General features: G+C 50.6%; 1 protein-coding gene across 1 annotated transcript; it reads left to right on the top strand.

The window, feature by feature from the left end:
- The first annotated feature begins 2,575 nt into the window (after positions 1–2,575).
- On the top strand, positions 2,576–8,052 carry RABIF (RAB interacting factor). The gene is made up of 2 exons (XM_065893710.1): positions 2,576–2,778; positions 7,766–8,052. The coding sequence occupies exons 1-2, from the start codon at positions 2,653–2,655 to the stop codon at positions 8,009–8,011; spliced, it is 372 nt and encodes a 123-aa protein (XP_065749782.1). The 5' UTR covers positions 2,576–2,652; the 3' UTR covers positions 8,012–8,052.
- The last annotated feature ends 6,356 nt before the right edge of the window (positions 8,053–14,408 follow it).

Raw genomic sequence — 14,408 nt, 5'->3', positions numbered from 1 at the left:
AAAGTGGATTTTATTCATCCCAGGACAGAATAATCAACGACAACTAAAATCCTTTTGTTAGTTTCGGTACCCGCTGTCCCTCCAAGGCTCCCCTGTGCTGTGCAGTGACATTCTTGCTCTGTGGGTATTGGGAGTGTGGGGACGTGATCACCTAAGGAAGGATGCATTTTCCCTTTGCTCTGAAATTCCTTTTTTTCCTCTTTCCCTGAGTTGTACTGACCTCAAGTTCATTTGTTTGTATTTTTTTTAAAGAAAATATTGAAAATCAGTGGTCTCCAGTGCCTGTCTTGCAGACATTTGGGGGGACCAGGCATAGGGATCAGCTGCAGGTCCTGTCTCTTCAGCCCGTTCACCTGTGTGTTTGCCAACTAGCTCTGCTGTGTCTCTGTTAGACAGGTAAGAGATCTCCGGAGACTCCCATCAATACAAGGTTATTTGAATTTTGCATATTCATGGACTCTCACAGTTGGACTTAGAAACCACAGGGGATAAAGAAGAGGCAATCTTGGGCTCGTTTTGTAACCACTTGAATTTTAGGGTTTTAGTTGCCCCAGTCCTTTTTCCGTTTGCCTCGATTTGTGCCACAAACAGCTGTTTGTGATGCAAACAGCTATGCGGAAGGCTTGCAGAAATGCAAAAATCTTGATACTCCCAGAGCAAAGGGAAGGGGGAGCCAGAGAGGTTCAGCAAAGAGGCCGGCCGGCCTTTCTCTAGCAGAGGGATTGTGCCTGCCGATTAAATCGAACTGTGAGACATGTGACTTGTTCTCTCAGGAAGAGCCCAGGGGAGGCAGAGGAGGGGAGGGGGTGAAGAACCCATGGCTCTGGGCTCTGGGCTGTCTTCACGGCTGACTTCTGAGTTTCAGACCAAATTCCCAAATAGTTCTTCGATGGCAGCCACAGCTGAATAGCCCCCTCCATCCCTTTCCACTCTTTCCCCAATCTTCTGGGCTTTCCCCCGCTCATGGACCTACACACAGCTACCCCTTATTTGGTGGTTCCTCCTGTTTTTCTAGCTCCCGTTAACTGGCAGGCAGCCACTAAGTTATGCAACCTCTGAAAGCTAAAGCCACCTTCATCTTGTGTCACCTGTCACCTCCACCACAATACAGACATCCGATTCGTTTTTAGGTTGTACATGAGTTTAATTGTTCCAAATCCATTCCTGTATTTTTTCCCCCTATCTTTTGCCCAGACTCATGGAGCATCGTCTCCTGATACCCTTACCTCTACTCTTCTCTTGCTTTCCAGTCTAGCCCCTCCATTTTGTCATCAGTTATCTTTCTAAAGCACGGACAGGGCCATTACAATACCGAACATACAGCACATTTTCAGTAAATATCAAACAGATATTTCTGGCCTAAAAGTCCATAGATTCCCGTTGTCCATGTTATAAGGTTTGAATTCCTTATAATGACATTAGACCCATGGTGATCTGGACTCGCAGCACCGTTCTGAACTTGCCTCCTCTAACACCCTCACTTCCCCCAGGTATCACGTGCTTCATCCACAGTGGTCTTAACCATTCCTAAATCTGTTCTCACCCTTGTGGATATATTACACCGTTCCTTCTATATGAAATAATCTTGCTGTCCCGGCAAAATCCTACTCACCTTTTAATGCCCAATTCACGTGTCACCTAGGTAAAGCCTTTTCTGACTCCCCATATGGAATTACCCCTGATCTGTGCTTCCATTTACTTTGTTCCCTGGATTGTCTTTATCACATGTCCTTGGGTTTGGGTCTGTCTTCCTGTTTAAACTGTGTTCTCCAGTACAAAGTGCCTATCGTCGTAGTATCCTCAGGGTGTAGCATATTCTGTAATTGCTCAGCAAATGTTGAATTAATGAAGGACAAAGAGGAAGAAGAAAAACGTGCCGCCGACAGGGGGTGGTGGGTAGATGAGACGTTTCTCAGGCGGCTTGGCTCCCCTTCTATCTGCCTCCCCTGCCATCTCAGGAAGGCCACGCCTGCCGTACTACAACTAGTAAGCTAGACATCTGAAGACGAACCGGAGAGAGTGAGACGCAGTGTAACGACCCAGCAGTGGCTCTACGGCCGTGCCTGCACCCGTGGGCCCTGGAAGGCAGCCTTTCCGACTTCTGCCGCTTCACTGCGCTACGACCGACCCATGGGGAAACTGGGACTCGAGACGTTTCTGGAAGCGCGTCAACACCAGGTCTTGCCACGTAGTTAGTGGTCAGTATGATGAGAACAGAGAGCAGCAACTGAAGCTTCCAGGCGCCTGCCTCCGCCCACAAGGCAGGTGTCCCTGTAGGTCGCGTCCCGTGTGAGCCACTGCGGCTGAGATTTGCTGATGGGGGTCTGACCCCAGGACGTCGCCGTCGTTCACGGGACTAAACGCACACCTGGACTGGCTCAGGTTTCACTCAGTGTAAGGGAAGTCCAACGCCCAGGCGAGCCTGGGCAGAAGCTCTGTCACATCCCAGGAGGCATCTATAACAAAACCACGCCGACACCCGGCCGCCTGGGCGGCGGCGAACGGCCGCGCCTGCGCACTGGCGTCCGGGGGGGGGGGCCGGGAAGCGGCGCCTGCGCTGAAGGAGAGCCGCCGCGACCGCGCCTGCGCGGTGCGAAGAAGTCGCCCTGAGACCGCGCCTGCGCGTCGCCGCCAAGGGCCCGGGTAGAGGCCATGGAGCCCGCGGCGCCGCCGAGCGACCTGGTGTCGGCGGAGGGCCGGAACCGGAAGGCGGTGCTGTGCCAGCGCTGCGGCTCCCGCGTGCTGCAGCCGGGCACGGCGCTCTTCTCCCGCCGGCAGGTGAGGGGACGCGGGGGCGGGGGTGGTGGGGGGGGGGGCGACGACACCGGGTCCAGTTCGGCTTGTACCCGGACACACGACCGGACACTGGTGCCCCGGGGCCGCGCCTGCCGACCGCGGGGGGTAGAGGCCATGGAGCCCGCGGCGCCGCCGAGCGACCTGGTGTCGGCGGAGGGCCGGAACCGGAAGGCGGTGCTGTGCCAGCGCAGCGGCTCCCGCGTGCTGCAGCCGGGCACGGCGCTCTTCTCCCGCCGGCAGGTAAGGGGACGCGGGGGTGGGGGGTGGGGCGGCGACACCGGGTCCAGTTCGGCTTGGACCCGGACACTGGCGCCCCGGGGCCGCGCCTGCCGACCGCGGGGTCCCGACGCCGGGCCGCTGCAGACCGACCTTCTAGGGAGCCTGAGCGTTACTTCCTCAGGCTCAGGTGTCGGTGCCCTTCGTCCAGCTGTCGCGTTCCGCAGCCTCCTTCCCACTGCGCCGCCACGCCCCGCCCCGGGAGTGGGCGCGGGGTCCCGGGGGGGGGGAGTGGGCGGGGAAACTGGGGGGCGGTTCGCAGGGACTGGGCGGGTGGGCACGGGGCGGGGGAGGGACGGGACGCGGGGGCCGTTCTGGGGGCGAGGCCCGAACCCTCAGACCGCTCGCTCGCTCCCGGGTCTGTGATCCCCGCCGACGTCGTGAATCACTAGGAGTGTCGTTCACACCGCTGCACAGATCCCGTGTCCCGCGCCCGCTACCCCGAGACTGCGCGCGCGTGAGGGAGGACACAGACTTTCGGATTTAAGTAAATGAGGGAGTGAAGTTCTCAGTCCGTGAGACTAAGGGTTAGAGCAGGCGGAGCGAATCCGTGTGTCGCAGGCGCCATCGATCACCCGACGTGTCCTTTTTTTTAAGTCCTGTGAACGGTTTCTTTAGAAAATGTTCAGACCCCCGACTCGGTCCTTTGTGAAATCTCACGTGCAGTCTGGGGCAGAGAAAATTACAGTCACAGAGGAAAGAAACACCAAAGAGCTTGATAATGTAGGGAAAGGGTGATGAGTTAGAGAAGGGAATAGTTGCTTTCTTACCTTTTGAGGGAGAGGGCAGTTGGGGCAGGAGAGGGGGGTGGAAGATGAGATTGTGGGAGAGAAAGGATAGAGCACTGTTTGGGTGAGAATGAGAGCAAACCGAGACATTATTCTCAAACTAAGCATGCACCTAACATAGGACCCAGCAAGTGTTCTCCGGGCCTTTATCCCTGGCGGGATGAAAACATGTTCACACAAAACCTGTGCACAAATGTTCACTGCACCTTTATTCCTAAGAGCCGAAAACCAGAAACAGCCCAGCAGGCATTCTGCTGGTGAATGATGCCACACCACGGGCACCACAACTTGGATGAGGATGAATCTCCAGGGAATTATGCTGAGTGAAGAAAGCTGGTCCCGAAAGATTACTATTGTATCATTCCATTTATATGACATTTTTGAGTTTTAGAAATGGTCGACAGATTAGTGATTGCCAGGGTTTAGGAAGCAGGGGCGGGTCAGGGGTGTTGGCAAGTGTGGTTATAAAAGGGTAGACGGATGGTGGCGATGGTTGCACAATAATGTGAACGTACTTAATGGCACCAAACTGCCCGCTTAAAAATTATTTAAATGGTACAGTTTATGTTATGTATAGTTTATCACAGTGAAAAATCAGGAATTAAAATGGAACATGCCTCAGGTGTGTTGGGCAGTGTTGTTCTAGTTATTGCTGCATAAAAAAATCACCCCAGACAGTGACTTAAAACATTAACGTTTATTTTGCTCACAAATTTGGGGGTTGGCAGGGCCCAGCTCGGCAGTTCTCTCATTCATGGTGTTTCACGGGGCAGCGGTTAGAGGGGTCATCTCAGAAGCTTGCCCACTCCCGTGTCTGCCTGTGGACTGAGAGGATTCGGGCACCTGGGACAGGCTGTGATGGGCCGCCCCTCCCGGTATCCGCCAGGAGGCCTCAGGGTAGCCATGGTTCTTCCAGGGTCACCAGGGCTCCCAGGGCAACTGTTCCAAGAGCAACCTGCAAAAGTGGCCCAGCCTTCCCTAACCTAGCCTGTCCCACCCACCTTGGCCTGCCCAGGCTCAAGGGGAGAGGCACAGTCTCCACATCTTGGAAAGGTTGTCAGAGAATTTGTGGACATTTGTGTGGTTTTAAAACCACTACAAAGGACTCCCCTAGTGGCGCAGTGGTTAAGAATCCGCCTGTCAGTGCAGGAGACACGGGTTTGAGCCCTGGTCCTGGAAGATCCCACATGCCGTGGAGCAACTAAGCCCGTGCACCTCAACTACTGAGCTTGCTCTCTAGAGCCCGTGAGCCACAAGTACTGAGCCCGCACACTGCAACTACCAAAGCCCGTGCATGTAGAGCCCATGCTCCACAACAGGAGAAGCCACTGCAATGAGAAGCCCGCGCACCCCAACGAAGAGTAGCCCCCACTCACTGCAACTAGAGAAAACCACGCACGGCAACGAAGACCCAATGCAGCGATAAATAAATAAATAAATAAATAAATAAATATATATATATATATATATATATATATATATATATATATATATGACGGGTTCTTTCCCCATGTCAGTATCTTTAGAAAATAATAATAAAAAATAATAAAACCACCACATGTACTCACTGAAGGGGGAAAAATTACAAAAAAGGTTAACAGAAGCTTACTTTGTACTGTGACAGTTTTTATTCTCATCTATAGTACAGCATGCTTGCCAAGTTCTCTATAATGAGAATGTATTTTTACAAAGAGAAAGAAAGTATTTTATTTTTTAACGGGTACTGTTAATAGTTCTTGAAGAAAGCAAAAGAAGTTTCAGTGAGACATCAGCAGAATCTCAGCGTCGTGGTGTTCAATGCGTCTCAGAGAGCTGGCCGGGATCAGGGGTGCTGGCGGGGCACTGGCCGCACAGCTAACCCACCTCGTCAGGGGTCTGGCGACTTTGGCCCCCAGACAGCCGAGTTGGCCACCTCAAATTAGGTATTAATTTCTAGATTTCCACCCCAGTAGTCTGTCCAGAAAGCATCATTGTGTCCCACGTGATACATCCCACAGCGTGACCCTAGCGTTGTCCTCTACTTTGTTGAGATCCAGGCACAGATACACAGACAAGTGCGAATACATGGGTCTGACTTAACAGGATTTCAGTAAAAATGGGCATGTTGAGGAAGAGCGGGAACAGGACCCAGCGTGACTCACCCCTTGAATGAATGGCTAGTAATAGTCCTGCCCTTTAGTCACTAATCAAATGGGAGACAGCAGAGGTGGCCTTATGCACTGCGAACGGGGACAATGTGGGGGCTTCGTGCTCCTTTGCTAGACATGTCCTGAGGGCTAACGCTTATATAGTCTTTGATTTTCTCCCCTCACATTTCACTCCTCTTGCATTTAGTTAAGATGTGATTTCACACCGACAGTATAGGAGGTAGGCTGGAAATGTACATAGGGACGTTTAGGCCCACAGAAAATTACTCATAGGACTGGAATTCAGGTTTTCTGGTTCCTGAATTTTGATTCCTACCTCTCTTTGCCTCTGCCTGTTCCCATTTTCACTCAGGGTAAAACAAAGCATTAGGGACTCATTTAACCATCAGATGAGGCAAAAAGAGTGGCTGGAATGACAATATAACAGGAAGAGGGACTATCGTATTTTATGATGTCCTCAGATGAAGCCTCAGGTGACACAGCAAAGGGAAATGCACAGATGTGTTTTAACAAGCCGAGTGCTCGGAGGACAGGGCGGGGGAACCTTCTGGATCAGAGCTCCCTCCTCCCTGCCAGGGATACCCTACCAGCGTCTGCAGGCCTGGAGTTCAGAAGTGCGGGCTCCAGGGTGTTTCACACACTGGCGGCTCTTGTGGCCTTCCTGACGTTCTCATCCCCACCAGAGCATCGATGTCAGTCAAATTTTTAAAAAACTTTTTAAATTGTTTGCTTTTGTCCTCATTGCCAATGCTAGGCTAGCACATTAAGGCCGTCCTATTTTATTAGAGTTTGGGGGTGCGTTGGAAGTGAAACATGGGGTGGGAAATACTCCGCGCATTGGCGGCAGCCATAGTGAGGAGCAGGGAAGGAGCTTGGCTGACGTGTCCTGCAGTGGGCGGGGCAGCTGAGGCGTCCGCTAACCACGTGGAAGAAGTCAAAGGGATTGCGTGCGTGTGTGCGCATGCTTTCTCCTCGTGAATGGGAGATGCAAGGGTCCTAGAGATAATATTCCAAATTCTCGAACTAGATTTTCCTTTTTAATATTCCTTTTATAAGATGAACCCAGTATCTTCGTAACAACAGTGGTGGAATAGCGTGAAGCCAGACATCCTGTGTTTACCCTTGTCCCAGATATTTGCGTTCTGCTCTGTGTCTCTTGCTGTTCCAGGCAGTGGGGATGTGGTAATGAACAGGAAAAGTGAGCTGGTGGAGGGAGCCCCCTGGTAAGTAACTGAGCCAGTAAACTGATAAGATGATTTGAGAAACGACAAGTAGGAAATGGAGCAGCATGAGGAAATTTGGGGGTGACGAATATGCTCGTTCTCTTGATCGTGGTAAAGCTTTGTTGGTGTGCGGTATACGTGTGCCAGAATGTGTCAGACTGTGCACTTTGGATCTGTGCCGTGTGCGTCAGTTATGCCTCAGCCGAGCCACTTTAAAGAATACACATGCAGTGGGCAGCATGGGAAGCTCGTGCAGGTTGTCGGGTTGGGGGAAACCCTGAGGGGGCCACGTGGGAGACGAGTGTCCGGGAGGAGCTGGCCCTGGAGGGAGCGGGGGCGGGGAGGAACCGGCTGGTCCTGAGGACCCAGGGCGTCCCGGTTACCGCGGCAACCAGGCAGCGCCTCTCCCCCTTCTCCTGAGAGGTGGGCGAGGACCGGGGCAGCCTGGGGCTTACTGCCGGGCGCCTGGGCTGGGGGAGCTTCGGGGGCCGGCCGTGCGGAGTGAGCAGGGCTCTGCTGTGTTCTGTCCACGCAGCTCTGCCTCCCGCCCATGAGGAAGAAGCCGGCGCTGGCCGACGGCGGCAGCCCTGAGGGCGACCTTCTGCAGGACCACTGGCTGGTGGAGGACATGTTCACTTTCGAGAACGTGGGCTTCACCAAGGACGTGGGCAACATCAAGTTCCTGGTCTGCGCAGACTGCGAGATCGGCCCCATCGGCTGGCACTGCCTGGACGACAAGAACAGTTTCTATGTGGCCTTGGAACGGGTTTCCCATGAGTGACTGAGGGGAGGGGACTCAGCTCCACCCCCACTATAAAAGCTACTCCCCACAAGGACGGCCGTGTCGCCTTCTCTGCACTAACGTCAGTCATGGGCGTCAGCCCGCCCCGTCCAGCACGCGTCCACGTGCTTCCTCACGGCCTCAGCGCCGGCCTCCTGCTTAGTTCACAGGCGTTACCGCCTTTGCTCAGCCCCCTTTCCCCCCGGGTTTAGGACACGGGGCGCTTCCACAGATCTGCTCCCCTCCCGGCCTCCTGCTGTCCTGTACCCTGGGGCTCTCACCCTCCGAGCAGTTATGCAACCTTTTAGCCGTGATGACACGTGACGGATGGTGCTCATGAGGTGCTGACGGTTGAAACCCGCCTTTTTCTCGTTCAGGAAAGTGCACGGACGTCTGTTGTGTGGCTAACTTTATTTACAGTAATTTATTCTTTCTAAAAGTAAAAACATTTCCCAACTGCAGTATTTAAACCACTAATCAGAAATACATTCCTTTGGACATGCCTCTAAGACCACATTTAGGGGCCTCTCCTCTAGGCTGACAGTGACTTTATTGTCAAGGTGGGTGTAGCCACTCTTCCCTTCAAATCTTGATGTAGTTTTTCTTTGTATTAGCTCCGCACTGCTATATATAGCCTGTGAAGCTGAAAGTCAGATTTCCAACCCCATCTGTCAGCTACCCCGAGGAAAACTCAGCCCTGGCTGTGTTCCCAAGATCTCCTAGAGTCAGCGGAGAGGGCAGGACGTAGGGGGCGGGCCTTTGCCACATCATACATGACTTCATTGGTTTGTCTTACGCGGACTCATATAACTCTCATATAACTCTCTCTTTGCTCCTAGGACAGACTTCTTAAGTGGATGGTGGCATCATTACTGTATGCGCTGGGCGTGGTCCTCACAGATTTCTGATTCAGTTGGAATCTCTAGACTAACCCAGAGTACAGACTTTGCATCCACATGCCTCTCTTTGTAGCTGTGGGGTTGCTCTGACAGTTTGATGTTCAGTACGATTCTCAGTTCTGTCATTTCTCTTCTGAAACGACTCACCATCTCAGAAGGAATCTGTGAAACCAGGTTCCAGGTATCCTCCCATCTTCCATGCCTCTAAGGCTCAGGAGACCTAGAATGCAAATGAGGGCTAAGTGGAGACCTTACAGGCATTCCTTCGGACCTGTTTTCCAGTTGCTTCCTCCCTCCTTCTCCCCAGAACTTGGTCTAAGGGCCCCCCAACTAAAGTGTGGGCCTTGGGCACAGTTTTGCCACCAACCTCCTCCTCTAGAAAGGTGGTTTCCGTCCCCGGCCGTAGCCTCACAAGCTCTGGTAGAAAATGAGAGAACTGTTTTCTAGCTGGATGGTCAGATGTCCATGATTATGGCATTTGCAGAAAAACTGTGAGAATATCCACTCAGGTCAGAAGGAACAAAACCACGTAGATGCCTCTGGGGACATGTGGCCCCTCATGTCATGAGCCAAAACCTGGGCAAGGTGTTTTTTAAATTAGACTTTGACTTTTCTTTCCTTTTTTAATCACAGAAATAGCAGGTAAATACAAAAGTAGGTACACGGGGATATGTGTATACGTATAGCTGATTCACTTTGTTGTAGGGCAGAAACTAACACACCATTGTAAAGCAATTATACCCCAACAAAGATGTTAAAAAAAAAAGTGGGTATAAAAATGTTTCTAATCATTCATATTTTCACCATGCAGAGATTGCCGACGGTAGTGTGGTGTTATGTTCTACTCAGTGTTTTTCAGTATGTACCGTATAAATAAACGTAGGGTTTGTAAAACAAATATGAGATCACGTGGTACTCTCATAACTTGCTTTTTCCATTTAACAAAATACTGACTTGCCCCGTAGGTGACGTCCATCTCCGCCGTTGTATTTCTGTACTGTAATTTATTTCACAGTCCACTGTTAGATTGTCTCCAGCCTCTCCTAAACCATGTGATATAAGGTGCAACCTTGTGGCTGAATCTGTCCAGGCTTTTCTACTGTTTCCCCGGCTGCGTCAGCAGCAGCGGGCTTGCAGGGTGTGTGCGTCTGCGCGGCTCTGCTGACCGACGCGCAAAGCTCGGAACGGCTGTGCAGCTATACCCTCCTCCCCAGCAGTTCCTAACACTGGGTATTTATTATCTTAAATGAATATGTTGATACTTTATTAGTAGGAAAAATAGCGTCTCGTTGCTTTAATTTGCATTTATTTTATTTCTTATGAAATTTTTATATATTTACTGGTCACTTGCGTTTCGTTTCTTGAGAATCCCCAAACTTTGTTCCTCCAGTAGCCAAAAAATCAAGTTGTTATTCTGCCTTTTCAGCTTGATTTGAAAGAAATAAAGGCATTTAAGCAGTGGCGATTAGATTCTTGTGCGTCCTTGGGAAGAATGTATAACTGGAAAAAAGATGAGGGCTGAGACCTGCGCCTTAGGATTTACCCTGGGGTCTGTCGGCTGAGGAATCAGCCCTTCGGTGTCTGTCGTGGAATGAAAGTCGTCTCCCTGCCCCCCACACATGGTGGGCTCTGGGGAAAGCCTTGTGAGTCAGGTCGCTGTGTGCGCCGGGGCACAAGGGGGAGCCCACGACCGCGGCTGTGAGTCTCGACGCTGCAGCTGCAGTGGGGGAGCAGTTGATTTTTCCAGGGCCTTCCTGTTTTGACACAGAATTAAAGGTGGACGGCGGTGTACTGACACTTTACTGCTGTTAGCGCACTGTATGAGGCTCCTCAGAACTCCGCCATGTGGCTATGAGGACCTCTGCTCCCAGTACTGGTGGACTGACCATCCCAGTGAGGGCAGCTCGAAAGGCTGGATACGTACTTTAAAAGTCCGGAGGCATCGGGGCGCTAACACAAGTTTGGAGAATTACTGGATCTGGACCACGGAGAAGATGGAGGCCCCGGGCAGTGGGCTTAGTGTGATGGACGCTCTCCTCCTGGGGGTGTTTCCCAGCTTAGAGGAGGCAGTTCGGAGGGTGATGGGTGGTCCTGACGGCCTTGCAGAAGGCAGGGACAGGGCCTGTCACGGGGTGTGGACCAGGCGGCCTGCCCTCACTTCGGGTTGGTGCCCTCGGTCCTTTACCCCCCCCCCCCCGGAAGCAGGGCGAGGCAGGGTGGGGAGTAGAAAGTTTCTAAGATGGATTGCAGCTCAGCTTCAAAATCTCAGCCCTTGAAATTGGATTAAGGTGATCCCAAGTGGTCGTTGCCCCAGGCCTTTGGCATGAGCAAACAAAAACCCTCTCTAGAGGAAGATGTCACCATCCTAAACTTCAAATTCTTTCTGCAAACAATTTTGCTAATACAATATACTGAATATAATAAAATGTAACCAAGCATATGAGACAAGATGATAAAACCAGTAAAACAAAAGGCCATGGGAACAGGCCCACTGAGGCTGGGGAAACAGGAGCTTTCAGAGGTAGACGGTAAAGTAACTGCTTACTCTGCAAAGGAGATACCAGACATGTGAGAAAAAAAAAAAAAGTGAATTCTAGAATCTAAAAAAATCCAAAACCAAAAGTGAGAATTCACTGGAAGGTTTTAATAGAAGATTAGACACAGCTGGAGAGAGAACTAGGAAACTGGGAGCTGCCAGATTTGCAAGCCCACAACGCAAGACCTCATACGGCGTTACCCAGAGAAGTTGAAGGAAAGCAAGCAAATTCACAGGGCCAGAAAACCACAGCCCAGATCCATTCAAGCTGACATCTGATTTATTGAGATTCAGGAGCCTGTGAATTAAGGATGGTTTTTGCCTACATAAAATTCTCAGTTTTGCCTCTTAGCCCACAAAGCCTAAAATATTTATCTGGTCCTTAAAGAAAAATTTTGCCAACTCATGACTAATTGTAAAGATGTTGACTTTTCCCCAAACTGATGTATATAAATTTAATAAAATCCCAATCAAAAACCCAACAGGTTTTGTGTGTGTGAAATTCAACAAACTGATTCTAAAAGTTATATGTAAGGGGACTTCCCTGATGATCCAGTGGCTAAGACCTCGAGCTCCCAATGCAGGGGACCCAGGTTTGATCCCGGGTCAGGGAAATAGATCCCACATGCATGCCACAACTAAAGATCCCGCACTCAGCAATGGAGATCCCGAGTGCTGCAACTAAGACCTGGCACAGCCAAATAAATAGATAAATATTTTTTAAAATAAAGTAATAATATAAAATAAAAGTTATATGTAAGTGCAGAGGACTAAGACTAGCCAAGACGGTCAAGGAGAAAAAGCAGATGCGAGAGTTTCTCCTTTGGAGAGACAACCAGACGGGAGAGTTTCTCCTTTGGAGAGACAACCAGACGGGAGAGTTTCTCCTTTGGAGAGACAACCAGACGGGAGAGTTTCTCCTTTGGAGAGACAACCAGACGGGAGAGTTTCTCCTTTGGAGAGACAACCAGACGGGAGAGTTTCTCCTTTGGAGAGACAACCAGACGGGAGAGTTTCTCCTTTGGAGAGACACCACAGTTTGTCACAAGGGTAAAACAAAATCTCCCAGAAACAGCACCATGCCTATGGATACTTGATTTATGACAAAGGTGGGGGTCGTGATCTGGAAGGGCAGGGTCAGGAGGGCTTCTGCAAGGTTGGTAACGTTCTAGTTTTTAAATATCTGCATAGTGGTTATGTCATAAATTAAGCTGTACGTCTTGTATGCGCTTTTCTGAACACGTTATGTTTTCATAATAAAAAGGTTTTTAAAAGAAAGTAACTAATGGTCCTATACAGAGCCCACTTTTGTAAGTAATTCAGTCGTTTGAAAGCAGGAACCACCTGCACAGCCTTGTCACTGGCTCAAGAATGATGAGCCTGGGCATGGCCCTGGTGTCTCCCTGGTACCTTGATTGTTCACCAAGAGGATAATCTTGTTCCCACAAAGACTCTCCCTCTTCCTTTGCCCCTCCCCTGCCCAGGCTCACCGTGTTTGTCACTTCAGTTACATGTCATTTTGTTGCTACATGATGGGGGAGCATGGGGAAGGGGTGCCGAGAAGAAAAGGATGCAGACTTGTCAGGATTCTTCAGATGGCTTGAAAACTAGAGTTGACCGTGGGCCTTCCCCTCCAACCTTGGGAGTATTTTAAATTCCTGGAGCTGAGATGAGTGTGTGTGGGCGGGGGAGGTGAGAAGAAATCAAGGAACCTCATCTTACATGGAGTGGGGAGGCCAGAAGGGGGGCCTTTCACGCCCGTGCCTGCATCACCAGCAGGAAGAGGGAAGATAAGATGTTGCTTTTTTCCCTCTGGTACAAGGGAGGGCATTTTTCACATAGGCAGTTTATCTCCTGCTTTAAAAAAAAGGGAAGGAAATTCCCTCCCTGCCCAGTGGTGGTCCCACTCTGACCACCCCTGGCAGCCAATGAGAAGCCTCACAGCCTTGGACCCCTGTTCTTCCCCTGTGTCCTGTTCAGAACACATGTCCCCAAGCTCCTCCTAAACCTGGTGAAAGCACGTCCCTCTGCGCTCTCCCAGCTTACCTGCGATTCACCACAGCTTGCCTGTCCCAAGTTGAAATTCTCTGCCATTCCTGAATAAACCCATTTTGCTGGTAAAATAACTGCCTCTTCTATTTTTGAGGTTAACAGGAGATATAGAGAAAAGGAGGAGGAAAAGTCAGAAATAAAAATCTAAACTTGGAAATAGTCTAGGTAGTAGAAATAAATCCAAATACCTTGTAAAAAGGACTAATTTTAATTGGTGTGATGTAAAGAAGCATGGTGTCAAGGGGGCAGTGTCATTTCCACAGGTAACACTGAGGATGTCACTGTTTCAAATGTATTTATAATCCCTGGGTCAGAGGGGCTCTATCCAGTAGGGGGATGGAAGGACTGTAACTCGGTGACTCGGCCAGCAGGTGGGATGAATGCCAAAGAGGCAAAGGGAGAGACGATGGTGTTGAGTTCATGGCCAGGCAGCTTCACTTTGATCATTGAAGTGCCCACCTTCAGCAGGACACCCCGTGAAAATTGTTTTGTTCAAGGCAGTGACAGGCAATAGGTCACATCTGAGCTTTGTACACATGAGGTTTCAAAGCACTCACTTGAATGTCCACCCACACATTCTCCCCTTATCCCTTGACCAGAACATCCACTTTAGAGTTGGCAGCCTCAGAAAACCCCACAGTTGAGACCAAATGACACTTTTCAGAGTTCCAGGTTCAGCTGGGCACCCTGGACTTAAGCCACCCGAGACACCTGGGCATTTAGTTTTTTGGGGTTTTTAAAGTTTATTTATTTATTTATTTTTGGCTGCATTGGGTCTTCGTTGCTACTAGCGGGCTTTCTCTAGTTGTGGCGAGTGGGGGCTACTCTTCGTTGTGGTGCGCGGGCTTCTCATTGCGGTGGCTTCTCTTGTTGCAGAGCACGGGCTCTGGGCACGCAGGCTTCAGTAGTT

The sequence above is a fragment of the Phocoena phocoena genome, chromosome 1 (genome assembly GCF_963924675.1).
Source record: "Phocoena phocoena chromosome 1, mPhoPho1.1, whole genome shotgun sequence".
NCBI classification, from domain to species: domain Eukaryota; kingdom Metazoa; phylum Chordata; class Mammalia; order Artiodactyla; family Phocoenidae; genus Phocoena; species Phocoena phocoena.
Note: the sequence above shows the minus strand (reverse complement) of the source record. Positions and strands in the feature narration are given on the sequence as shown.

Excerpts from the sequence above, each read along its gene's own strand:
- RABIF (XM_065893710.1), top strand. The coding sequence starts at position 2,653 with ATGGAGCCCGCGGCGCCGCCGAGCGACCTGGTGTCGGCGGAGGGCCGG. Across the intron at positions 2,779-7,765 it reads CGCTCTTCTCCCGCCGGCAG|CTCTGCCTCCCGCCCATGAG; the intron begins GTGAGGGGACGC and ends CTGTCCACGCAG.